The sequence below is a fragment of the Anguilla rostrata genome, chromosome 14, assembly GCF_018555375.3.
Source record: "Anguilla rostrata isolate EN2019 chromosome 14, ASM1855537v3, whole genome shotgun sequence".
Taxonomy (NCBI): Eukaryota; Metazoa; Chordata; class Actinopteri; order Anguilliformes; family Anguillidae; genus Anguilla; species Anguilla rostrata.
In genome coordinates this window covers 23,368,320-23,393,893 of record NC_057946.1, presented here as the reverse complement: position 1 = coordinate 23,393,893, position 25,574 = coordinate 23,368,320, and the positions used below count along the sequence as shown (strand labels likewise).

Sequence of the window (25,574 nt, the reverse complement as noted above, 5' to 3'; positions counted from 1 at the left end):
AGTACTGGATCCTCAGTCTTCAAGATATGGTTAAGTTGCAGTACAATGCTTCAAAACCTAACAGCTAAAGCTTCAGTAATCCAGGAATACGGGTATAGTTACACTTTTGAAACTGAACATTACAGTTGTTCTCTGACAATAATTGTACTTTGGTTTGTGATCCAATACACTAACTGCATTCTTCCCTACCTAAAGTGTTTTCTAAAAAAACCCACAGGTGGCCAGGGAAAATATAAATATATATATACACACCCACACAATGAGTTCCATAATGTTTGGGACAAAAACAATTATTATTATTTTTATTTGGCTATATACTCTCACAATTATTTGTCCCATTGCGACAAAAAAACATTGAGTTGTAGTCTTACATCCTGGAGACAGAGGTAGGGATTTCAGTGAGCAGGGAGGCTCAGGGAAACTGAGGTCATATTGGAGGAAAAAAAACATCTACAGAGTCAAGTAGCAGACAACCCTGTGTACGTAGTCTACCCTGAGGCAGCAGACGAACGAAAATCCAGAGTCCTCCATCGGGACTTGTTACTACTGGTCACTGACGTTCCCGCTGAAGCCCCACCGACTCCATTTGAACCTACGCCTAAGGGATAAACAAGACGAAGGCGCAGTCAACCAAGTGACATTGGCAGGAGATAACACAAACGTGAGGCAAGTTTCTGATTCTGACAGAGGCACCTGGAGGCACCTGGAAATTACTGAGAGAGAGAGAACATGCTTCCCGTCCCATAGCTACCGTGCTCTGGAGAAATCAGGTCCCGGAAGGAACCAACAGGCCGGTCCGAGTATCTTTAAGGGAAGACAGAGATGACGGAGTACCCCCGCAAGGAAAGAACAAAGACAAATGGGAAGACAACCTGTTACGCAAGCCCCTACCTGATCCAGTCACACCTGAGCCTGACAGCGAACATGGCAAGGCTGTCGTTTCTGGGGAAGGAGAGAGACCTTCAACCCCCCCTGTGGTTGACAGACATAATGAGGTTTAAAAATCCACTAGACAAGGAAGGCCGAGACAGATGTCCCCCTATCAGACTCTCGGTGAGCCTTCATTACAGCGAGACCCGACGGTCAAGACGAACACCACACGCACTGCGCCCTACACTCCAGGGTACATCTTAAAATGTTTCACCATCTTTACAGTTTTCTCCTAACCTCCCCTATCCCTGCACACCTCACACCCTCACCGCACCACCAGTTTATTCAATGTTTGAAGTTTTCTTTGAGATTTTGAAAAGAAACGAGGTTTGAAATGTCAGGGGCCATTTCTAATTTTTGTTGGGGAGTGTGTGATACACCAAAATGTGTGGTCACATTTGTGATTTGAAAAATGTATTTTTATGTTTAAGAGCCTTTTTTTTTGCCTGTGATGCCAGTTTGCAGTATGCTGAATTGAATTCGCACGGGTAAAAAGTCTATTCCAACTTTCACCACTAGAGCAGTAGATATGTACGTCCACTCATCTTCTGACCAATAGAAAAAGAGAGAGAAACTGCCTAAATTTTGTCTGTCTCATTATTTCCCCGGTTATTCAGATTCAGGTAAATACATATAATTTGCCACCAGGCCCCCCCTCTGGGGCTGCTGACACTCAGACTTGTAAATAATCTTTGCCGCTCTTTTCAGCCGAAAAACGTGTGTTCATATCGGCTGCTAGGATCGGGCATTCTGTTGAAGATCCGGCATTCTGTTGAAACATCGGTAATCGTACAAAGCCTGACGATCGTGACCTCATGGCAAAGTGCACCAACAGCTAATTAGAATGCCTATGTCAAAGCTCATTTTACTGTGTGTTGTTCGTGTAGGCTATGATTGAATTGGCCAAAACCATAAAAGGCGCTAATTCAATGTTCAGGGTACAAGGAAAACTAATGTTAATACAGCTCCGAAAAAAATTAATAGACCACTGCAAAATTATCAGTTTCTCTGGTTTTACTATTTATAGATATGTGTTTGAGTAAAATGAACCTTTTTGTTTTATTCTATAAACCACTGACAACATTTCTCCCAAATTCCAAATAAAAATATTCTCATTTAGAGCATTTATTTGCAGAAAATGACAACTGGTCAAATTTTTAAAAAAAGGTGCAGTGTTTTCAAACCTCGAACAATGCAAAGAAAACAAGTTCATATTCATTTTTAGCTGTGACCCCAGCTCTATAGTTCTGTCTGTCGGTCGGTCGGTCGGTCGGTCGGTCGGTCGGTCGGTCGGTCGGTCAGTCAGTCGGTCGGTCAGTTGGTTGGTCAGTTGGTTAGTCAGTTGGTTGGTTGGTCCACAAAAGTGTCCCACCCCGTAGCGGCTGCAGTTTTCGCCTCAGGAGGCTGAAATTTGGCATGGGCGATGGTCATGACCGAAGGTAGAGCTGAGTAACTTTCAAGGTTGATTGACCAAGAGGGGGCGTGGCGATGGGCGTGGCCTATCACAAAAAGGTGCATAGCTCCAAAATGGATTCACAGATTTGCCCAAGATTTTGTGGAAAGGTTGGTCATGAACCAAAAAAGAGGTCACATGTTTGTGTGAGGGTGTGTGCGTGGATGCACGCACACATGGATGCATGCACGTGTGCGGTCACAGCTATTGCGGATGTGCACTTGTTAAACAACACAATGCTAATGTTTTAACGAAGAAAGAGTTCAGAAATCAATATTTGGTGGAATAACCCTGATTTTCAATGACAGCTTTCATGCGTCTTGGTATGCTCTCCACCTTGGTATGCTTTCACATTGCTTTCACATTGCTGTTGGGTGATTTTATGCCACTCCTGGCGCAAAAATTCAAGCAGCTTGGCTTTGTTTGATGGCTTGTGACCATCCGTCATCTTCTTGATCACATTCCAGAAGTTTTCAATGGGGTTCAGGTCTGGAGATTGGGCTGGCCATGACAGGGTCTTGATCTGGTGGTCCTCTATCCACACCTTGATTGACCTGACTGTGTGGCATGGAGCATGGTTTTTCCTGCTGGAAAAACCAATCCTCAGAGTTGCAGAGTTGGGGAACATTGTCAGAACAGAAGGAAGCAAGTTTTCTTCCAGGATAACCTTGTACCTGGCTTGATTCATGCGTCCTTCACAAAGACGAATCTGCCCGGTTCCAGCCTTGCTGAAGCGCCCCCAGATCATCACCGATCCTCCACCAAATTTCACAGTGGGTGCAAGACACTGTGGCTTGTAGGCCTCTCCTGGGCTCCATCTAACCATTAGATGACCAGGTGTTGGGCAAAGCTGAAAATTGGACTCATCAGAGAAGATGACCTTATTCCAGTCCTCTACGGTCCAATCTCAGCCTGTCTCTTCTTTGCTTCTCATTGATGAAGGGCTTTTTTATAGCTTTGCACGACTTCAGCCCTGGAGCCGCTAGGAGCCTGTTTCGAACCATCCTCGCCGTGCACTTCACCCCAGCTGCCGTTTGCCATTCTTTTTGTAGGCCACTTGATGGGGCGACATAGCTCAGGAGGTAAGAGCGGTTGTCTGGCAGTCGGAGGGTTGCCGGTTCGAACCCCGCCCTGGGCGTGTCGAAGCGTCCCTGAGCAAGACACCTAACCCCTAACTGCTCTGGCGAATGAGAGGAATCAATTGTAAAGCGCTTTGGATAAAAGCGCTATATAAATGCAGTCCATTTACCATTTACCATGTCATCCTATGATTGTTGAGTGACATTCGAATGAGTTGGCTGTCATCCTGCATATTTTCTTACATAATGCATATCACGCCTGGCCAATCCTACCCTCTCCAGTTCCTATGTACGCTCTGTGGAAATAACCACATAGTTATGCATGCTTAGCGTTGCTTCCCATAAGGAGTCATACGTAGTACTGACACCAGTACCGGAAGCGGAAAGCAACAGATTTTGTTACCGGAATGTGTGTGCGACCAATGATCTTCTCTAATCCGAACCCTCTCATGTGGATCAGTTGAATGACGCTGACAGATGACTGCACCAGGAAATAAAAGCATCATTATGAAACAAAAGTCATTATGACAAGTGTTGCCATAAAATGAAAAAAGGAGGGAAAAGAGCTGTGCAAAAATGTGCTATTTGGGAAAAGTAGTGGACCATTAGGCTATTAAATAAAAGTGTATGAAGAGATGAGAGTTAAAACCTGTTATTAATTGAAATGAAAATGAAATAATTTTTTGTGAAAATGAGCATGGTGAAAGAATATTTTATAGTGAGGTCAGTCTTATTTAGCCTCATTTTTGAATTCACAATTTACTGATTAATATCTATTGCTAGCTTCACTCTGATTATTTATCTGATGACGGCATGTTCATTTATTTAATTCTGACAAAATGGGACCACACACGTATTTACAGAGGATTAGACAGAAACTTACGGGAACATGTAAGTCCGGTTCCACGCATCGACCATCAATGTACTGCACAGAAAGTATGCAGAACATGTGAAACCGGCTCCAAGCACATACCACATTCTCAGAAGAGAAAATAAAAGCAGGAAATGTGAAGGAGATGAGTAAATCCGATCCCAATTCTGAGGCTGATGTTCATTTGCATTCGTACGAAAGGTACGTACCTAACTTTCGACACTTCACATTTCGGTGTTTTATGCCATTGGACACTTTATTTTTAAGCTGTCTGCTTTCCTGTCCGCCTTTTTTCTACACCTTTTTTGCGGGAAAAAAAATCTATGCTGTATGAATGGTTTTAGTTTCAAAGGGAATTTTTTTCTTTTTATCAGGAGCAGTGTACCCAGTGTACTCAAGCTGGTAGTGATAACACAACTTTCATCACATTTTAACATAGCGACAAGAAATTACGTGCCTTATTTGAAGAATATTTCATCTTTTTTTCAGCTTGTGCAGCCATTGAGCAGGTGTAACTGGTGCTAACCTTTGCTTCCTTTATCTCTGTTGTGACTGTTATACACCAGGGAACAGACTTCTGTAATTATGGATCTTCTCAGCCTGCTCCTGCGGGTCATCGCCAGTATGTTTTCTGTGGAGGACAATGGGAGAGAAGGACATGTGGAGATTGAGAGTACACTGACTGTGGTGGGAATTGACCTGGGGACATCCTACTCAAGGTAAGCTTCTTCCACAATTAAAGATCAGTCAATCGATCAAAACGTATTTGTGTTGCACATTTCATACAACAGTTGCAACTCAATGTACTTTGCACAAAAACCTACTTAAGAAACTGATCATCACTGATATTGAGCACATTTGAATTTGACATCTTAACTAGATCAACATATGTTCTGAACTCTTCTGAGCATTGTGTATCAGATAATCTTCCCACAATGCCTTTTTCCCCATTACTCAACGCAGTGTAGGTGTGTTTGAGCATGGCTATGTGGAGATCATCGCCGATGACCAGGGCAGCCGAATCATTCCTTCTTATGTAGCTTTCACTGGAGAAGGGGAGCGTCTGATTGGTGATATCGCCAAGAGCCAGCTCACCTCCAACCCAGAGAACACAGTGTTCAACATCAAGCGGCTGATTGGCCGAGCTTGGTCTGACCCCAGCGTTCAGCAGGACATCAAATACCTGCCATTCAAGGTGAGCCATCAATGCCTTTGGCGATCACACTACTATCTCACATATTTATTCATTTATTATTATTTATTATTATTCCAATGATTCAATCAAAAGGTTCATTTAAAAGATTCGTTCAAAAGATTCAGTCAAAAGATTCTTTCAAAAGATTCGTTCAAAAGATTCAGTCAAAAGATTCTGTCAAAAGATTCGTACAAAAGATTCGTTTAGAAGATTAGTTTAAATTATTAGTTTAAACGAACGAATCTTTTAAACAAATCTTTTGACTGAATCTTTTGAACGAATCTTTTGAATGAATCTTTTGAACAACTCTTGAACTAATCTTTTAAGCAAATCTTTGAAAAAGTCTTTTAAAACTCTTTTAAACAAATTTTTTAACGAATCATTGATTAAACTTTTTTGAACAAATGCTTTTAACGAATCTTTTGACTGCAAATTGTTGTGACTAATTTCTTGAAATGAATCGTTTTGATTGAATCCATGTGAACAGAATCTTTATATGAATACTTTATTCTTTTGAACGAATCTTTTAAACGAATCTTTTGACTGAATCTTTTGAACGATTTTTTTAAATGAATAATTTGATTGAATCTTTTTGAACGAATCTTTTAAACGAATCTTCTGAACGATTTTTTTAAATGAATCATTTGAACGAATCTTTTAAACAAATCTTTTGAATGAATCTTTTAAACAATCTTTTAAACGAATCTTTTGAATGAATCTTTTGAATAAATCTTTGAATGAATCTTTTGAACAAATCTTTTGAATGAGCAGCTACATTGGGAATGGTGTGCTATTATTCTGTGGAAAGTTTTGGGGAACGGTTTTTGTTCGCAATTTTTCCCCATAGAGAATGAATGGCAGAATGTTTACCCTTGTGATGTCGCAATACTCTGTCTTCTCACCCTTGTGATGTCACAATATTCTGTCTACTAGCAGCTGTCCTCTGGTCTCTTTCTGGATTTGAACATCCCGCCATTCATCTCTATAGGGAAAAATTGCTTACAAATTTTGGGATAACACATTGGACTTGGTACAGTCCTTTCTCCGTTGCTGTAGGTTAGCCTCACCCCCTTTTCCTGATTGGCCGGTGTTTCATATTTCACAACTTTTAAACCATTTGTCATAGAGAATTATGTGTCACCTCATTGGACTTAGTAAATACCTAGCAACCGCCTAGAACATGGTAGCAACAACCTAGCAACTTCATAGAACACCATAGCAACCACCTATTAACACCCTAGCAACTGCCTAGAACTTCATAGCAACCACCTAGCAACACCCTAGCAACCACCTAGAACATCATAGCAACGACCTAGCAACCTCATAGAACACCATAGCAACCACCTATTAACACTCTAGCAACTGCCTAGAACTCCATAGCAACCACCTAGCAACACCCTAGCAACCACCTAGAACATCATAGCAACACCTAGCAACTCTGAAACCTAGCAACCCCTATAAACTCTAGCAACCACATTGAACTCCATAGCAACCACCTAGAACAACCTAGCATCCGCCTAGAACTCCATAGCAACCATATAGCAACACCCTAGCAACCACCTGAACAGCCTAGAAACTGCCTAAAACTCCATAGCAACCACCTAGCTACACCCTAGCAACTACCTAGAACTCCATAGCAACCACCTAGCACAACCCTAGCAACCACCTAGAACACCCTTGCAACCGCCTAGAACTCCATGGCAACCACCTAACAACACCCTAGCAACTGCCTAGTACTCCATTGCAACCACCTAGCGACACCCTAGCAACCACCTAGAACACCCTAGAAACCGCATACCATGAGTAAAACATTGAGATATCAAGTTTTGATGAAGAGTTGATTTAGCTCTGAATACATGTGTTGCAAATCAACTCGTTGCCGTGATGTTATAGCACATACACAGTACTCTGTCTCTGCTCATACTACAGACACTGTTCACTTTGTTCAGCACAAAGTCGACTTTGCATTAGCGGCAACCACACTTCACAATTTCTGCAGGAATTGTCTAGTTTTTATTTAAAGTTTGTACTTTGGTTTGTTATTTTAATTTGGTGGCCTAATATTTTTGGCCTATACTATATATAGTTTAGTATATAATTTTCTTTAAAAGAAACATGGAAAAATATTTGATATAATAATCCTTTAAAATCAGGTCTGATTTGAACTCTCAGTCTTGTGCTTGTATCTTGTTCCTGTCCCTCCAATTCCTGTCATCCAGGTGATAGAAAAGAAGAGCAAGCCTCACATCCAGATGGACATCGGTGGCGGTCAGATAAAGACCTTCGCTCCGGAGGAAATTTCTGCTATGGTCCTCACCAAGATGAAGCAGACAGCAGAGGCGTACCTTGGGAAGAAGGTACTTCATTGGTCGCTCTTTCATTACTCCCAGAAAGAACACTCTTTCTTGTATTTTGCCCAGCACTTTCATTCTTAAAGGAATTCAGTTCATTTCAGTTTCAGCTTGATACAATTACTGTAATTGTGAGTGGATTGTCGCAGTATCAGATATGGTTCTTGCTGCCGAATGTGATTTGTAATGTACAACTGCATCATGCATTATTAGACTGGTTGAAGAAGAGCATCTACAGTAGATTACAGGTTATCTGACAAATGGTAAATTCTTTTGTTACAATACAAATTGTTGTTTGTCAGATTAGCATAATCCTTCTTGATAATAAATGGACCTCTGTGCCTTCTTGGTGATGCTGCATTTTTGTACTGACGTGCTCCACAGCTGTACGTCACACTGGGTAAGAGTCTCTGCTAAGTGAATGTTATGTAATATCATCTTCTAAGCAAAGAACGCAACTATTTGGGATGAACAGAGGCATGTCTGCTGTTGGTCTTCAGTCCTGTGTTCTGTGTTCTGCTTTATTGTAGGTCACTCATGCCGTGGTCACGGTTCCTGCCTACTTTAACAACGCCCAGCGCCAGGCCACCAAGGACGCGGGCGTGATCGCCGGGCTGAACGTGATCAGGATCATCAATGAGCCGTGAGCCTCTTTCCTGGTCCTTCTCACCAAGGCAAACTGCAAGTGCCAAAATAAGAATTCTACAGTGTCAAATGCATTAAACCTGGTGCTGAAAACACTCCATAAACCTCTACTGGAGGTACCATCGGATCTACTAGGAGCTTGACATTGACAAATTGACTGATTGCAGGCTTTCTGAGAACTTTCAGCCATATGAAAAGGTATCCAAGCGAAAGGTCTCTAGTTGGAAATGCTGAGCATATTCTGCTACGATTAATTGAAAAAATACGAAAAATAAAGTCCATATTTTGAGGATGAGTATGTTATTGGCAAATGAAAACACAAGTACTTAATCAAATAATATAAGGCATTGCATTCAAGCATATTCTTTGTATTCACTTGAATTCTGGCTAAACATTGCACTGATTCACAAATAGGAAATAAAAATGGGGCCAAATGTAAACACAAGTACTGAAATAATTGCACTTGAACACATTCGCAACACTCGCTTTAACTAAAGCCCATCAGGTGGTAGAGTGAAGCTCTATATCCTCATCTTTCATCATAGACTAACTTTTAGCCAGTGCATGAGGCAGTTTTTTCTTCTCAAGCATTTCTACTTTCTCGCAGCTCAGTCGATTCATTTCTTTGTGTATCACATGTGATGCCGCACTAAGCAGTGTCTCGACAAGTCCTGTCAAGGTAGGGAGACGACTTTGATTAGCGTTCCGGTATAAAAAGCGAACTCCCTCGTCTTGGAGTAGGTGCCTCTGTGTGAGCACCCGACCGGTTCCTGTGTGGATGGGCTTATGCTATCCATCGCAGGGCTGTTTTCAGTAACAATCCCACGTCAAACAGGGAGGCTGATCGGGTGTCACCTGTGTCTGTACATGCCCTCTTACGATTTTGGTTGATATCAAAAAGTAGAGCATAGAGGCAATAAAAACATAATTACCTAGCTTTGTGGCCCCTGCAATGATTTCCCAAAGATAGACTAGCTTAACAGAAGGATATCCCAGACCTAAGTACAACAAACTAAGCTCAAGACAACACTCAAAAGATGGTTTTTTCTCAGCCCTTGAGGACCTTGAGTTGCTGATCGCTGGTCTAGGTGTCTCCAGTTAGCCACAAGCATTTCTCGAGTGTATAGTTTTGTATCCACATCCACAAGAAATTGTCCCTGTACCTCAGGTCCAGTATGGTTGCAATTAAGTAACCCCAATTTAATAAATTTTATGGCTTGGTGAGTGTTTTGGGATTATAGAATTGCCTCACTATAAGTAGACATCAGGCAGGTTTGTAGATGTCACTGGATTGTATGGAAATGTAGGTCCATTGTCTCAACATCGGTGTTACTTATCGACAAATTTCAAACCACTGACCGATGGTCAATGGCCAAAATTTTTGCAATTTTTGCTATCAGCTGACATCAATATTTGCCCAATATATCGGTGCATCCCTTCTTTCAGCAAAACAAACGAATTGAATTTTTATGGTCTCCAAAAGAGCCACCCCACAATTTCATTACTTTCTTGCTTCTCAACAGAACAGCTGCTGCCATCGCTTACAGTGTGGGCAAGCAAGTTGACAATAAGAACATCTTGGTGTTTGACCTGGGTGGCGGCACCTTTGATGCATCCCTGTTGAACACTGAAAATGGTGTCTTTGCGGTGGTGGCCACCAATGGGGACACTCACCTGGGTGGCGAGAACTTCAACCAGCGTGTCATGGAATATTTCATGAATCTATACAAGAAGAAGACGGGCAAAGACATATGCAAGGACAACCGCGCCATGCAGAAGCTGCGACGAGAGGTGGAGAAAGCCAAGCGCACCCTGTCTACACAACATCTGGCTCGCATGGAGATCGAGTCCTTCTTTGAGGGCAAGGACTTCTCTGAGACACTCACACGAGCAAAGTTTGAGGAGCTCAACATGGCAAGTGCTGTTTGAAACCTGTTAAAAAAAGGCTGATTAGCTTAAGCCTGCTCTCTGGAGAATTATCAGCAGTTCACCTGACATTTGACATGGAATGTGCACATGCAGTTATAACACAGAATATTTTGTGTAGAGTTATAAGCACTCACCTACCACCACAGAGACCAGGGTTCAATGACCAGCAGCGGTACTTCCGGCTTGGTCAGACATTCCTACAAACACAGTTGGCAGTGTTCGCGGGTGGGAAGCCGGTCAGGGTATGAGTCCTGATCATTGCATTAGCGACTCCAACTGGTTGGTCGGGGCGCTTGTTCAGCAGCGAGGGGATCTGGGGGAGATAGCGTGAACCTCTACACGCGTTATGCTCTCCCAGTGAAACTCCTCGCTGTCAGGTGAAAAGAAGCAGCTGGCAACTCCACATGTATCGGAAGCAGGCATGTGGTAGTCTACACCCTCCCCAGACCGACAGAGGATAGTGCATCGACCAGGACTGTGATACACACAGGGAATTGGTATAACGACTAAATTGGGGAGAAAATGGGAGAAAATAGCACAAAAAAGAATATCTTACATAATTCCCAAACCTTTAAGAGTTGTCCACAGCTAGTACACAAGTTCACCTCTTTGCACAAGGCCTCTAGTGGCCAGGATGCCAGTGTGCTCAGGCCGTCAGTGTTCCTGCAACCAAACTCATTGGGAGCAATTAGGGGTTAGGTGTCTTGCTCAGGGAGACTTTGACATGCCCAGGGCGGGGGATCGAACCGGCAACCCTTCGACTGCTCTTACCTCCTGAGCTATGTCACCCCATAAACCCCATGTCAAGATACAGTTGTGATTTATTGTCTTCAACTGTCTGACTGAGAAATAAACACATAAATAGAAAGTGGGGCTAGGCTCCCTCCCTCCTTCCCTTTCTCTCTCTCTCTCGTGCAAACATCCTCACTCCATGCAATATCTGTGTACAGGATCTGTTCCGTTCCACCATTAAGTGTGTACAGAAGCTCCTGGAGGACGACGACATGAAGAAGTCGGACATCGACGAGATCGTCCTGGTGGGCGGCTCCACCCGCATCCCCAGGATCCATCAGCTGGTGCAGGAGTTCTTCGACGGGAAGGAGCCGTCCCGCGGCATCAACCCCGACGAGGCTGTGGCCTACGGTGCGGCTGTGTTTGCTGCAGTACAGTCCGGCAACGAGGACACCGGTAGGTGTTCCAAACCGCTGATGGTTTCAGTCTAGACCAGGATAACCCATGCTCCTTCAAACATTAACTCTTCTTTCTGTAAAAAGCTGTCCGCAAGTTTATCCACAAGGCTTAAACATTTAAAGAAATCAAAGGGAAAAGCTATCCCATACTAAGTTACTTTATCTATTTGTTTAATTCTTGCTAATTTCCTGACCAACGATTTGTTGTTAAGACCGTTAAAAGCTTAATATTTTGCCATTTTGGACTTAGCCCATATTTTTTTTAGCCCAGGAGTGTAGTCTGAAGGAGAAATTGTGTATTGAGTTGGGTGGTGTGATCTCTGAATAGATAGTGTGGCCCTGCTGGATGTATACCCCCTGACCCTGGGCATTGAGACCGTCGGGGGTGTCATGAAAAAGCTTATACCCAGGAACACCTGGTTGCCAGTCACAAAGTCCCAAATCTTCTCTACAGTCTCTGACAACCAGCTCACTGTCACCATCAATGTCTATGAAGGTGAGCTCCTCTTACAGTTGTGTTTCAGATGCTAAACATCCTTTACAGCCAGAGCCACACAACCTTTTACATAGATTCCTAATTGATAGTGGGGATTTATGAGGCATCATTTATCACTGCTTTAGGATTTTCACGTGGCGTGTGTCCTTTTAATCACTGAATATAATTCACTTTACAATTGCTGTTGGAAATTGGCTTGATTCATAGACATATTATCCCTACAGGCTTCTTGCCAGGCTTAGGGAATGCCTGCAAGTTGCCGTTTAAAAATGGGTTTCACTCCTGAAGCAAAAATCGTCAGTCGCACATTATACCAGTCTCCATCTCCTTCCTCTGGTCATTCCAGGAGAGCACCCCCAGACTAAAGACAACAACCTGTTGGGGACCTTTGACCTGACAGGGATCCCACCAGCCCCACGCGGGGTCCCCCACATCGAAGTTACCTTCGAGATCACCGTCAATGGGATCCTCAGTGTAACAGCAATAGACAAGGCCACGGGCAACAAAAAAGCCATCACTATCAACCAGAACCGGCTGACCCCCGAGGACATCAAGCGCATGGTGAACGACGCGAAGCGCTTCGCCGACGAGGACAGGAAGCTGAAGGACCGCATCGATGCCCGCAATCTGCTGGAGGGCTACGCCTACTCGCTCAAGAACCAGGCCGGGGACCAGGAGAAGCTGGACGGCAAGATTTCCCAAGATGACAAGGAGACCCTTGAGAAGGTGGTGAATGAGAAGATTGAGTGGCTGGAGTCGCACCAGGACGCCGAGCTGGAGGACTTCCAGGCCCAGAAGAAGGAGCTGGAGGAGGTGGTCAAGCCGATCATTGGAAAGCTCTATGGAGGAGTGGATAGGCTTCTGCCACTGGGGGTGGAGGAGTACGACCATCAGGAAGAGAGGGATGAGTTGTAGGGCCTTCAAAGGGCTTTAATCTCCCTTTTTCTCTCTCTGTCTCTCTCCTCTCTGGTACACATTTGACTCGTTTTACTGCAGTGGCTTGGGTAAGTATTCAGACCCCTTCACCTCTTCCACATTTGGTTGTGTTATAGACTTAAATTTAAATTGATTTTTTTCTGCCATCAATCTATACACAATACCCAATAATAGCAAATCAAATTATTAAGTAAAAACTGAAATATCTCATTTACATAATTTTTCAGACTCTTTATTCAGTCACTTTGGCAGCAATTACTGCTTTGAGTCTTCTTAGGTATTTATATACCATACCAGGATTTGCAGATCCTTGCAGATCCTCATACCCATGCGCAGAGAACAAGCCGCAGCTGCCCTGACAGCCAAGATGGGTCACTCAAGCAATGAACACTGCTATCCCCACAGACCAAATCCCTCTCACATATCCCTTGGACGGTGCGGAGCAAATTCTGCTCTGCCCCAGCAGGGTTGGGCTGCTGGCCATAGTTGGCATGGCACAGGCCAGATCTGACCCAAGATCACAGTGCTCACTCATGTGGTGCAAAGGGCACCTTTACTGAATGACCTATTCGCCTACTACAATCAAGTTCAAGACCTTTCAAGGATGATCAAATGAAACAGACTGCATCTGAGCTCAACTGGACTGTCATAGCAAAGGGCCTGAATACTTATGTAAATTAGGTATTTACATATTTCAATTTTAATACATTTGCAAAATAAATTTTAAAAACATGTTTTCACTTGGTATTTATGGGGTACTGTGTCTAGGCTAATAAAGTCTGGAAATAAAATGTGGAAAAAGTGAAAGGGTTTGAATACTTTCCGAAGCGACTGTATGCTACAGATGGGGGTTGTGGTGGAGACCCGCAGCCTCTGAATCTTCTGCCAATCCCTGTGAATTTAGGAGTTAAAAGGAGAGTATGTGCAAATGTCTTCTCTTCACCTTGAAGTGGAGGTCTATGTCGGCCTAAATGAAGGCTTCCTGCTGCTCATCGTTGAGAACTGGTGTGTGGGTAGGGGGTAATAAGCGAAGTAGAAGCTAATTTAGTGAGGTAACTGGATGCTCTTTTGGAGATGTATTAATAAAGTTGCGCAGCGTACCTAACGTCACGACCCAAACTAGTATTTTACCTTGATCTGCCTGGCATATACCAACAACCCTGCGCACCCTATGGACTGCAGACAGATTAGACGTTAATGCAGTTGTGTTTGCGGGTAGCTAACTTCGGCTAGCTAGCCGTAGCTAGGCTCACCCACCTTGAACAGGGGTTCTTGGGCTTGGCCCGACGCAGCTAGCGTTAGCGGCAGGGACACTGCCCGGTAAGCTGCAGCCCGGCGCTTACCGGGCGACGGGCGGCCGGTACGGTCACCTTTGAGGCTGAGGTGAAGCTACGCCATCTCGGCAGCGGCAGCCTGTCTGGATAGCTCAAACAAAAAGAAAAGAAAAGGAAAAGACTTATCGCGCTCAGCCATCCGTGAAGTAACGCGAGCTATCTTATGATCTTAAGGTATTTAGTGTGCGCACAGAACTATGCTGTAGTATGAGTGTGCTGCTGCTGGTTCGGCCGGAATGCGTGAGCAACCAATCATCTCGTCTCACTCAGGTGGGCCGGTTGACTGACACGGACAGATGACTACACCAGGAAATACAAGCGTCGTTACATAATGAACGACTCATTGTGAAAACTGTTGCCATGAAATGGAAAAGGAAATAGGGCAAAGTGCTACTCGAACATGCGCCATTTGGAAATAAAAATCTGAAAAAAGCCACTTTGAAATAAAAACCATTACCATTCATACAAAATGTACAGAATTAAATTTCTGTTTCATGTCGGTGAACAACTTAGTTAAAGCTATCAGCTGCTTAGTCCCAACATTGTTTTCTACTCCTCAGATATCTTTGATAAAACATGCATAGGCCTATAAGCTGATTGTTTAAAACTGTTCAACTTTTTGAGTGAAAAAATTATGCTGTATGTAACAAAACAAAACATAGTAAACTGAAGGTAATACGGCTGGATACGGCTGATTTCAAAATGGTGCTAAAAGAACTGACCATAAACAGGAACGAGACCAAGTCTGTCCGTTTTTCCATAATTTAATAATTTACTTTAAAAAAAGAGTGTAAAAGACATAGATCTCTTTTGCAAAGGAGATCGACCAATAATCAAAATGACAGCAGGTGTATCAAATCCTCAGCCTCTCCTGCCCCTCCTCTTTAGTGTTGATACCATGGCAACAATCCACTTAGCCCCACCCAGACCTCTAAAACCAAATTAACAAGAAACAAAATCCCACTGCAAAAATATAAACAGCTACATAAAAAAAAAAAAATCTAACCAGCCAATGAAATGTAGGCCTACTGCTTTCTGAAGTTCGAAAAACGTAGCAGACGGGTGTGTGTATATATACAAACATGCAAAGAATTGTACAAATATCAGGGCTATTTCCAGGAAGGAGATGGAGAAAAGTTGAATGGTTGGGTTAGCTTTCCAACCACCACTTAAAATAATGCGTATTAGTTAAACATACAATTTTAATGCTCAAAATACAAACCGCTTTTAAAGTCATTTGCCCATTTCAAGTGTGTCTCGAAGCAGAAGAAGCATATTTGATATCCTTTTTGCTGTATTCACTTCCCACATCTCATACAGTTAAAAATTGCTTAACGACATTTCGTAACAATATCAATACAAAAGTACAGGACAAACTAAAATGCATTATCTTCCATAATTTAAGAAAAATTTTCCATGTGAAATTCTCCTCTTTTGCGTCTGATTTAAGGACGTACATATTTATATAGAACATGTTACATACATTTGTATATATGGCTGTATAAATACGATGAGAAATTTTAGATAATTTTTCCTGTAAAATGAAATTTTCCATTTCTAATCCCAAGGCAATCATAATGCTTCTTGGAAAAGGCCTTGATTATTTTAAATTTCCATTGTCATTTTAATTAATAAAAATAGTCACAATTCTTTGAAAAAAAGTCAGCTTTACATATACACAAGTCCATGTTTTTTCTTTTAATTTCTCAAAAATCACTCCATCACTTTTGTATCTACAAGAATAAAATGTCCACTTCAAAACAAAAGAGAAAAGTGCCTTTTTTCTGACGCTGACCTGCAGAGGAAGTTCTCTGCCCTCAGAATCACAAAAACCAGGTCCGACAGGAACCGAGCTGCAAAAATGTCACCGGCGAAAAGAAACAGCGCCCCTTTGAGGAGTCTGGAAGAACTGCAGAACGTTCACTTTTGAATGGTTAAGCAGAAGATGGGGGGGCGGGGGGTGGGGTTCTGATCCTACTTCCTGCTTTGGTCCATGATGCTGGTGTATCGTAGGGTTTACTTGAGTGTCTGTTGCTATGACGACCCGGAGTGCTGAGCCGCCCGATTGGTGGGTGGGTACTTCAGTTCAAGGCGGGATCGCAGCCCACCGGAGACACAAACCCCGCCTCCTCGTTCCACAGACTGACACTTCTACTGAGTGCCACTGCACTGACCAGCTCAGCCAATGGGGGAAGACAGAAAGCCCGTCTTTGCACACTTTACACAGTTTTGCCCTTCACAAAATGGAGGTCAGATCTGTGCAGGCATAGCAAATGGAAGCATCTGCATTTCTGCTAGTCAATCACTTTGGGCCCTCGCTGGTGAAAAGAGCCTTCTAGGGCATATAAAACAGCGCAGACATCGGCCATCTTCCGGCCCGAAGACCCAGAATGCACCTCGCTTCCTCCACCCCAACCCCCGCTAGCACCTTCACCAGTCCTAACACCCAATTAGCTGCAGCTTCCTTGTTATTCGTTTTTTTCAGAGCCAGTCATTAGCTTGTTGCTGTTATTCATTTAATGTAGTTTAATGCTCATTTGGGTAGGACTGTTCTTGCCTGTATCACACTCCATTTCATATTTAGCTGCGTATGAACTTAGCGGCATCGCCGCCTTCTGAGCATATCTGAAAAACGACTCGCAGGAAAAGGCACTTTGACAGCCCACAAACACGGATTTCCTCATAAAATCACACGCGGCAGCGAAAACTACATTTCCCATCCTTCATAGCATCTGTTGTAAGACAGTCCAGTTCTCAGAGAGATCCAGACAGACTGCTCACAAACCCTGCAGATTCTATTCTGAATATACACTGCAAAGGCTGCACCACCACCTTGGTTTTAATTCAGAATGTACCTGGCTTTTTCGCGACATGACACTTTAAAACAAATGACAGTATCACCGTACATTACTACAGTATTACTGATCAACTAAGCATAGCTTAAGTTAAAGCTTATATTTAAAAAAAAAAAAAAAAAGCTTCATGTAACATTCTCTGAAAGACGTCAGTGTTTGAAAATTAAAGCCACAGGAAGTGTACATCATGGTCCTTTCTCCAGGTAGCTGATTTACGCTGATTTATGTGTTACACCATCCGAATGAACGCATGTACTTCCTCAATAAATAAGATACATTTTTCTCTGCATGACTGACACTCACTGTTTTGTGCAAGGGCAAACTGGCACCAGAATGCAATTAAACGGTCTTAAAACTCTAGGAACGCCCCCTTAGACAGGGTGACAGGACGGCTCCTCCCCCTGAAACCCAAAAGAGGAGGAGGGGGAAGTGATGCGTTAGGGACAGGAAACTCTCCATCTTTCAGCTGATGAGGCGGGGTCTGTGGTTGACCAGAGCACCGTGAGAGGTCAACAGGTGAAGAGTTGGGGCATGGACCCCACCCCCGTGCCCCGCCCTCCTGCTGTGCAGATGCCCCGCCCCCTGACAGAGAACTCTACGGGCGGAGTCAGGTCCCGCCCCGCCTACAGCATGTTGAGGATGGCGTTGTACATCTGCGTGAGGACGACCAAGTGCACCGGGAGGCAGGAGCGGCGGTCGTGAGACGCAGGGCTGCAGGTCAGCCAGGAGAGGGCGTTGTACTGCTCCAGCACAAACCTGAGGGGGAGGGAGGGAGGGCGTGAGTCCACACCAGCAGCTTCTGTCACATGCTCACACACACGCACTCATACAGTACACACACACACACACACACGCATACACATGCACACACACACACACCCACACACACACACACACACACACACACACACGCACACGCACGTGTGAGGCTAAATAAAGAGCTGTACAGGACGTCCCACCTGAGCACGTCGGACGTGGTCTTGGAGTCCAGGGGGTGGGGACTCCTCTGGGAGGTCTTGCTAGAGAGGAGCTCGTCTGATTGGGCGATGGATATGTGATGATGCAGGGAGGCCTTGGGGGGGGGGGGGGGTGCAGAGGGGGCAGATGAGAGTGTATCTTTCATTCATAGCCTTCAGCACTGTACATCAACTGGACGCTCAAAATGACCACTCAATCACTACAGATACAAATAACGGTGTAGTGTCAGTGTGCTTTACTGATGAAGGAGCTAGGCTTCTAACCGACAGTTTACGGGCTCGATTCCAAAATGAGGCATAGCATGGGGCTTCATACTACAATATCTGTAGCAGTAAAGCTGTTTGGGGTCTCACGCATATTTAAATTACATTGTCAGAAGAAATAACTATTAGGGCCACAGCCTGCACTGTCTTCAGCTGAGCCAGAGCTGAAATACTGATCTAGGGGACGGCGTTAGTGGTGACACAGGGCAAAGCGGGGCGGTATGTAGGGTGGGAGTGGGGGGGGGTTGTCCCCCTACCTTCAGGAGGAGCGGGCACTGAGCCTGAGTCTGCAGAGGAGGGAGTTAGTGTGGGGCAGAAGGTTAGTGTGGGGCAAGGGGTTAGTGCAGTGCAGGGCAGGGCAGGGGTGTTAGTGGGGTGGGTACCTTGAGGAAGAGCGGGCACTGGTTCTGAGCCTGAGGGCAGGAGGGGGGTGCATGTTGGGGGAGGGTGTTAGTGTGGGACAGGGGGTTAGTGTTGGGGGAGGGGTTAGTGTGGGGCGGGGGTCAGTGTTGGGGAGGCGGGTACCTTGAGGAAGAGCGGGCACTGGTTCTGAGCCTGCGGGCAGGAGGGGGTGCATGTTGGGGGAGGGTGTTAGTGTGGGACAGGGGGTTAGTGTTGGGGAGGGGTTAGTGTGGGCGGGGGTCAGTGTTGGGGAGGGCGGGTACCTTGAGGAAGAGCGGGCACTGGTTCTGAGCCTGCGGGCACGAGGGGGTTAATGTTGGGGTGGGGGTTAGTGTGGGACAGGGGTTAGTGTTGGGGGAGGGGGTTAGTGTGGGGCGGGGGGTCAGTGTTGGGGGAGGGCGGGTACCTTGAGGAAGAGCGGGCACTGGTTCTGAGCCTGCGGGCAGGAGGCCCAGAACCAGTGGGGCAGGCCGTCGGCCCGGGCGGTGGAGACATAGTACCCCAGAGCCAGGGGCTGCTGCTTCAGCTCCTCCGGCGCCTCCCTGGAGAGCAGCCTCTCCCCCTGACCCTGAGAGAGAGGGAGGGGGTGGGGGAGAGGGAGAGAGAGGGAGGGAGGGAGGGAGAGAGAGGGAGAGAAAGGGAGGGGGAGAGAGAGAGAGACATGCCTTCGTCACCCACAGCAATCTTGTTATCTGGTGGACTGCATTTCCCAAGGTGCTGTTGGATGCAGGCTCTATTCAATGGGGGCCCAACACCATGTTGAGTAACTTTACACTGGTATTTCCATAGTTTTGTTCACTACCTGTAGGTTTGGCAAAATGGTGGTAAAGGGTGTGTTTCTTGAGAGTGTTACTCTGCAACACACACACACACACATGCACACGCACACACAGCCTTCTCTACAGCTGTGTCCCCTCCAGTACTCACCCTGTTGTGGGGAAAGTGGGACGTCCCGCCCATGCCGCCGGGGGACCCAGGGGACGGGACGGGGGAGGTGTTGGGGGAGGGGTGCAGGTTCGTGATCAGCATCATGTCGTGCCCGATGTCGTTCTCCAGCTCGTCCGGAAACGGCAAGTCGAACATGTCGTCTGGAGGCGGCAGAGAGGCCAGTTATAGCACAGAACACAGAACAGAACACTAGCGCCACACACTGCCTCCCTCTGCTGGCGGACCCCGGTACTGCACATAACGCATACAAGAGGGAGATGGTTTCTCATTGCAGTAGGTTATGGGCCTGCAGTCCTGGTCCTGGAGAGCCACGAGCTCTGCTGGTCTTTGCTTTCACCTCAAAAATCAGCACCCGACTGAGACCCAAGTAAACAGGTGACTTAACTGTGTAATCAACTCGTCTAATGGATTCATGAAGTGCAGAGTCCTGTGGCTCTCAGGGACCAGAGCTGCTGATCCATGCGGCTGATCCTCAGTTAGGAACAGACCGGTAAATCAAAGGGGTATGAAACCTCCAATGAGAAGCCTTTTTCTAAAATAAAAGCGCCGTTCGGCCCCGTACCCGGGTTGTCCTCCGTGGGGTAGGTGCCGGGGGCCACCTGGGTGGTGGCGGAGATGGGGAAGACCAGGATGTGGGTGCAGGAGGCGTCCTGCGGCGTGTTGAGCTGCGACGTCTGCAGGTTTAACGCCGTGCTGCGGCCGAACACCGAGCCCATGGTCACCGCGTCTGTGAGGGACACACACGCACGCACACACGCACGCACACACACACACACACACACACACACACACACACACACACACACACACACACGCACACAAACACACACTCACACACGCACACACGCACACACGCACACACGCACACACAGACACACGCACGCACACACACACAGACAGACAGACACACACACACACACACACACACACACACGCACACAGGAGAGCAGGTATGAGTGCCACTCATTTACTGCCACTGTGGTTTAAATGGTAACAGAGTGTTCTGACTGAGTTCTGTGCTTACAGTGTGTTTACAGCATGGTGTCAGTGTGTTAACATTGTGGGGACAGTGTGGTGTCAGTGTGCGTACATTGTGGGGACAGTGTGGTGTCAGTGTGTTAACATTGTGGGGACAGTGTGGTGTCAGTGTGCTTACAGTGTGGGGACAGTGTGGTGTCAGTGTGCGTACATTGTGGGCACAGTGTGGTGTCAGTGTGCGTACATTGTGGGCACAGTGTGGTGTCAGTGTGCGTACATTGTGGGCACAGTGTGGTGTCAGTGTGCGTACATTGTGGGGACAGTGTGGTGTCAGTGTGCGTACATTGTGGGCACAGTGTGGTGTCAGTGTGCGTACATTGTGGGCACAGTGTGGTGTCAGTGTGCGTACATTGTGGGCACAGTGTGGTGTCAGTGTGCGTACATTGTGGGGACAGTGTGGTGTCAGTGTGCGTACATTGTGGGGACAGTGTGGTGTCAGTGTGCGTACATTGTGGGGACAGTGTGGTGTCAGTGTGCGTACATTGTGGGGACAGTGTGGTGTCAGTGTGCGTACATTGTGGGGACAGTGTGGTGTCAGTGTGTTTACCTGGCATAACCACGAAGGAGCCCTGTGGCTCCATGGCAACCAGGCAGGCGCTGAGGATGGAGGGCGAGTCGCTGGCGGAGATGCCGCACATCCGACACGCCTCCCGCAGCTGCCTGCTGATGGACTGCAGAGAGTGCTCCCCCAGGAGAACACTCCAGTCTGGAGGGAGGGAGGGAGAGAGGGAGGAAGAGAGGGAGGGGGAGGAAGAGTGGGAGAGAGGGACACACGGGGAGAGGGAGGGGAGAGAGAGAGGGAGGGAGGGAAGGAGGGAGGGAGGAGAGGGTGGGAAGGATGGAGGGAGGGAGGGAGAGAGGGGGAGGAAGGGGGGGAGTGAGGGACACAGAGGGAGGGGGAGAGAGAGGGAGGGAGGGTGGGTGGGAGAAGGAGAGAGAGAGGGAGGGAGAAGGAGAGAGAGAGAGAGAGGGAGGGATGGACAGAGAAGGAGAGAGGGACAGAGAAGGAGAAAGGGATGAAGGGATGAACAGAGGGGGAGACAGGGAAAGGGAAACGGGGGAGAGAAGGAAAGCGAGGTTGGAGATGAAAAGAGAAAGGAAAGATCATTCATTAGATTTTTATGTACACTGACGATGTGTACAGCCAGAGTATGTGGGAGGTCCCACATCTGAGTATACAGCCAGAGTATGTGGGAGGTACCACATCTGAGTATACAGCCAGAGAGCATATGGAGATACCACCTCATTCTACAGCCAGAGAGCATATGGAGATACCGCCTCACTCTACAGCCAGAGAGCATATGGAGATACCGCCTCACTCTACAGCCAGAGAGCATATGGAGATACCACCTCACTCTACAGCCAGAGAGCATATGGAGATACCACCTCACTCTACAGCCAGAGAGCATATGGAGATACCGCCTCACTCTACAGCCAGAGAGCATATGGAGATACCGCCTCATTCTATAGCCAGAGAGCATATGGAGATACCCTCACTCTACAGCCAGAGAGCATATGGAGATACCACCTCACTCTACAGCCAGAGAGCATATGGAGATACCACCTCACTCTACAGCCAGAGAGCATATGGAGATACCACCTCACTCTACAGCCAGAGAGCATATGGAGATACCACCTCACTCTACAGCCAGAGAGCATATGGAGATACCACCTCACTCTACAGCCAGAGCATATGGAGATACCGCCTCAAAGACTACAACCAGAGAGCATATGGAGATACCGCCTCACTCTACAGCCAGAGAGCATATGGAGATACCGCCTCACTCTACAGCCAGAGCATATGGAGATACCACCTCACTCTACAGCCAGAGAGCATATGGAGATACCACCTCACTCTACAGCCAGAGAGCATATGGAGATACCGCCTCAATCTACAGCCAGAGAGCATACGGAGATACCACCTCACCCCACAGCCAGAGAGCATATGGAGATACCACCTCACTCTACAGCCAGAGAGCATACGGAGATACCACCTCACCCCACAGCCAGAGAGCATATGGAGATACCACCTCACTCTACAGCCAGAGAGCATATGGAGATACCACCTCACTCTACAGCCAGAGAGCATATGGAGATACCACCTCACTCTACAGCCAGAGAGCATATGGAGATACCCCTCACTCTACAGCAGAGAGCATATGGAGATACCACCTCACTCTACAGTCAGAGAGCATTAAGGGAGATGACCGCCTCACTCTACAGCCAGAGAGCATATGGAGATACCGCCTCACTCTACAGCCAGAGAGCATATGGAGATACCACCTCACTCTACAGCCAGAGAGCATATGGAGATACCACCTCACTCTACAGCCAGAGAGCATATGGAGATACCGCCTCACTCTACAGCCAGAGAGCATATGGAGATACCGCCTCACTCTACAGCCAGAGAGCATATGGAGATACCACCTCACTCTACAGCCAGAGAGCATATGGAGATACCACCTCACTCTACAGCCAGAGAGCATATGGAGATACCACCTCACTCTACAGCCAGAGAGCATATGGAGATACCACCTCACTCTACAGCCAGAGAGCATATGGAGATACCGCCTCACTCTACAGCCAGAGAGCCAGAGGCTTCTCACTCACTATCTGCAGCACTATAATCTGCAACACTGATAAAGGGTCCTATGGATAAAAAAACCACAGTAATGTTTAGCAAGTACCCTTCAGCTCCCCATGTCCCAGGCGCCCCAGCCGGCCAATCACAATCCTCCAAGGCAGCGATGTCATCTGGATGATCCCGACGCACCACTCCCACACCTTCTGCAGACCCATCTTCCGCGGAGAGACCTTCGGCCTGCGGGCTCTGCGGAGAGGAGAGGAGGAGGAAAGAAAAGGGGAAGAGAAGAGAGGGGGAGAAGAAGGGTTGAAGAACGAGTGAGGAGAAGAATGAAAGGAGAGGAGGAGGGAGAGGGAAATAAGAGATTTAGAATGTGTTTGCGGTAAAGGTCCACAGCAGTTGACTCGTAAAAGATATGTTAATGACCAGCAGTGTTAGAGGAGGACAGACATCTCACAGTCCTGGAGGAGCTAAGCTGTGTGCATTTTATGCTGCCCCAACGTAGTACAGCTGGAACTGGGTTCAAAGGTCATTACAATTCCCAAATCCAGCAGCCTTCAGGGCGGTGACAGAAAGACTAACCAGGTGCTCCCCCCCGCCCCCCACCCCCCCGCCCCCCAGCCCGCTCTACCTGTTGGGCACGTCCACGTTGATGATGCAGGTCTCCAGCAGCTCCCCCTGCTGGTCGGTGCAGGACACCAGGATCCAGCGCTGGTCGTGGGACAGGCAGTACCCCAGGAAGAGCACGCCGTAGCGGGCCACGCCCTCTCCGCAGGCCTCGCCCACGTCCAGCTGCTTGCTGCGCGTGGGGCCCAGGATGAAGGGCGGGGCGTAGAGCGGCAGGGGGGCAGCGCGCTGGGGGGGGGGGGGGTTGAGTTAATACTGACACGTGTCACTACGACGTTTACATTGGTGTTAAGAGCAAATGCATTAAAAATGACAGCTGTGATTCTCAAAGGCAGAATAGGTGCCACTTTGTGCAGAAAAGAGAAACATTCATATTTTTGCATTTAATGTATTTATCTAAAACTGATACGTGAAAAACTTACAATACAAAGGATAAAAAGAAGAAGCAGGAGAGACAGAGAGGACAGATGGAGAGAGGGAGACAGAGATTTTTTTAAAATACTAGTGTTGATTTAGCATTAGCATCGTTATTATTATTGCGTGGTTTTTGTTTTGATTTCTGATGCTTTGGCAGCATTTACATATGTATTTCGAGAAAAAAGACAGATTGAATTGAATGAGAGAGAGTGAAGAAGAAGAGAGACAGACAGACAGACAGAGAGGAGAAGAGAGACAGAGAAGCAGAGCAGAGCAGAGAGCAGAGAGACAGACAGAGAAGACAGACAGACAGAGAGAGAGACAGAAGACAGAGAGAGAGAGAGAGCAGACAGAGAGCGAGAGACACAGAGACAGACAGAGAGAGAGAGAGAGAGATAGAGGAAGAGAGAGAGAGAGAGAGAGAGAGAGAGAGAGAGAGAGAGAGAGAGAGAGAGAGAGAGAGAGAGAGAGGGCAGGACTCACCTCCGGGTTGCTGAAGTGTGACTCGGTGGAGGAGGCGGGTCCGAAGCCGGTCAGGGACTTGATGTGCGTGCGCAGGGGCAGTGGGCGGCGGCTGTGCGAGTAGGCGGAGAAAGCCAGCGAGCGCAGGTGCTGCAGGTACAGCGGGCCCCCCCCGCCAGCGGGCTGCAGCAGGTACTGACAGGGCACCACCTGGGGACACGCCCACACCAACACCGTCACACCTCCATCACAGCCTGCTCATCAAGAGCATCTCCATCTCCCACTCAGTATTCCCATTTACATACTCATTATTCCCATTTACATACCCATTATTCCCATTTACCTACTCATTATTCCCATTTATCTACCCATTATTCCCATTTACCTACTTGTTATTCCCATTTATCACATTTATCTACTCATTATTCTCATTTACCTACTCATTCTCATTTACCTACTCATTATTCCCATTTACCTACTAATTATTCCCATTTATCTACTGATTATTCCCATTTATCTACTCATTTTTTCCACTTATCTACTCGTTATTCCTATTTATCTACTCATTACTCACAACATGGAATTGTGGGA

The 25,574-nt window shown here is 46.6% G+C and overlaps 2 protein-coding genes across 2 annotated transcripts in view; one reads left to right on the top strand and one right to left on the bottom strand.

Moving 5' to 3' along the window:
• The first annotated feature begins 4,186 nt into the window (after window positions 1-4,186).
• LOC135239213 (endoplasmic reticulum chaperone BiP-like) lies at window positions 4,187-13,810 on the top strand. The gene is made up of 8 exons (XM_064307734.1): window positions 4,187-5,052; window positions 5,297-5,528; window positions 7,748-7,885; window positions 8,410-8,522; window positions 10,048-10,438; window positions 11,404-11,645; window positions 11,976-12,139; window positions 12,486-13,810. Exons 1-8 carry the CDS (start codon window positions 4,919-4,921, stop codon window positions 13,052-13,054), a joined length of 1,983 nt encoding a protein of 660 aa, XP_064163804.1. The 5' UTR covers window positions 4,187-4,918; the 3' UTR covers window positions 13,055-13,810.
• Window positions 13,811-15,157: 1,347 nt separating this feature from the next.
• The window catches only part of LOC135239212 (mediator of RNA polymerase II transcription subunit 13-like), an 86,075-nt gene continuing 75,658 nt past the window's right edge, over window positions 15,158-25,574 (bottom strand). Inside the window, exons 23-31 of the mRNA XM_064307733.1 lie at window positions 25,005-25,193; window positions 24,109-24,332; window positions 23,581-23,723; window positions 21,441-21,599; window positions 20,418-20,582; window positions 19,835-19,995; window positions 19,314-19,475; window positions 18,224-18,336; window positions 15,158-18,020 (exon numbers count right to left, since the gene is read on the bottom strand). Of these exons, the coding sequence (XP_064163803.1) occupies window positions 17,888-18,020; window positions 18,224-18,336; window positions 19,314-19,475; window positions 19,835-19,995; window positions 20,418-20,582; window positions 21,441-21,599; window positions 23,581-23,723; window positions 24,109-24,332; window positions 25,005-25,193 (1,449 nt within the window). The 3' untranslated portion in view covers window positions 15,158-17,887. The remainder of the gene's footprint in view (window positions 18,021-18,223; window positions 18,337-19,313; window positions 19,476-19,834; window positions 19,996-20,417; window positions 20,583-21,440; window positions 21,600-23,580; window positions 23,724-24,108; window positions 24,333-25,004; window positions 25,194-25,574) is intronic.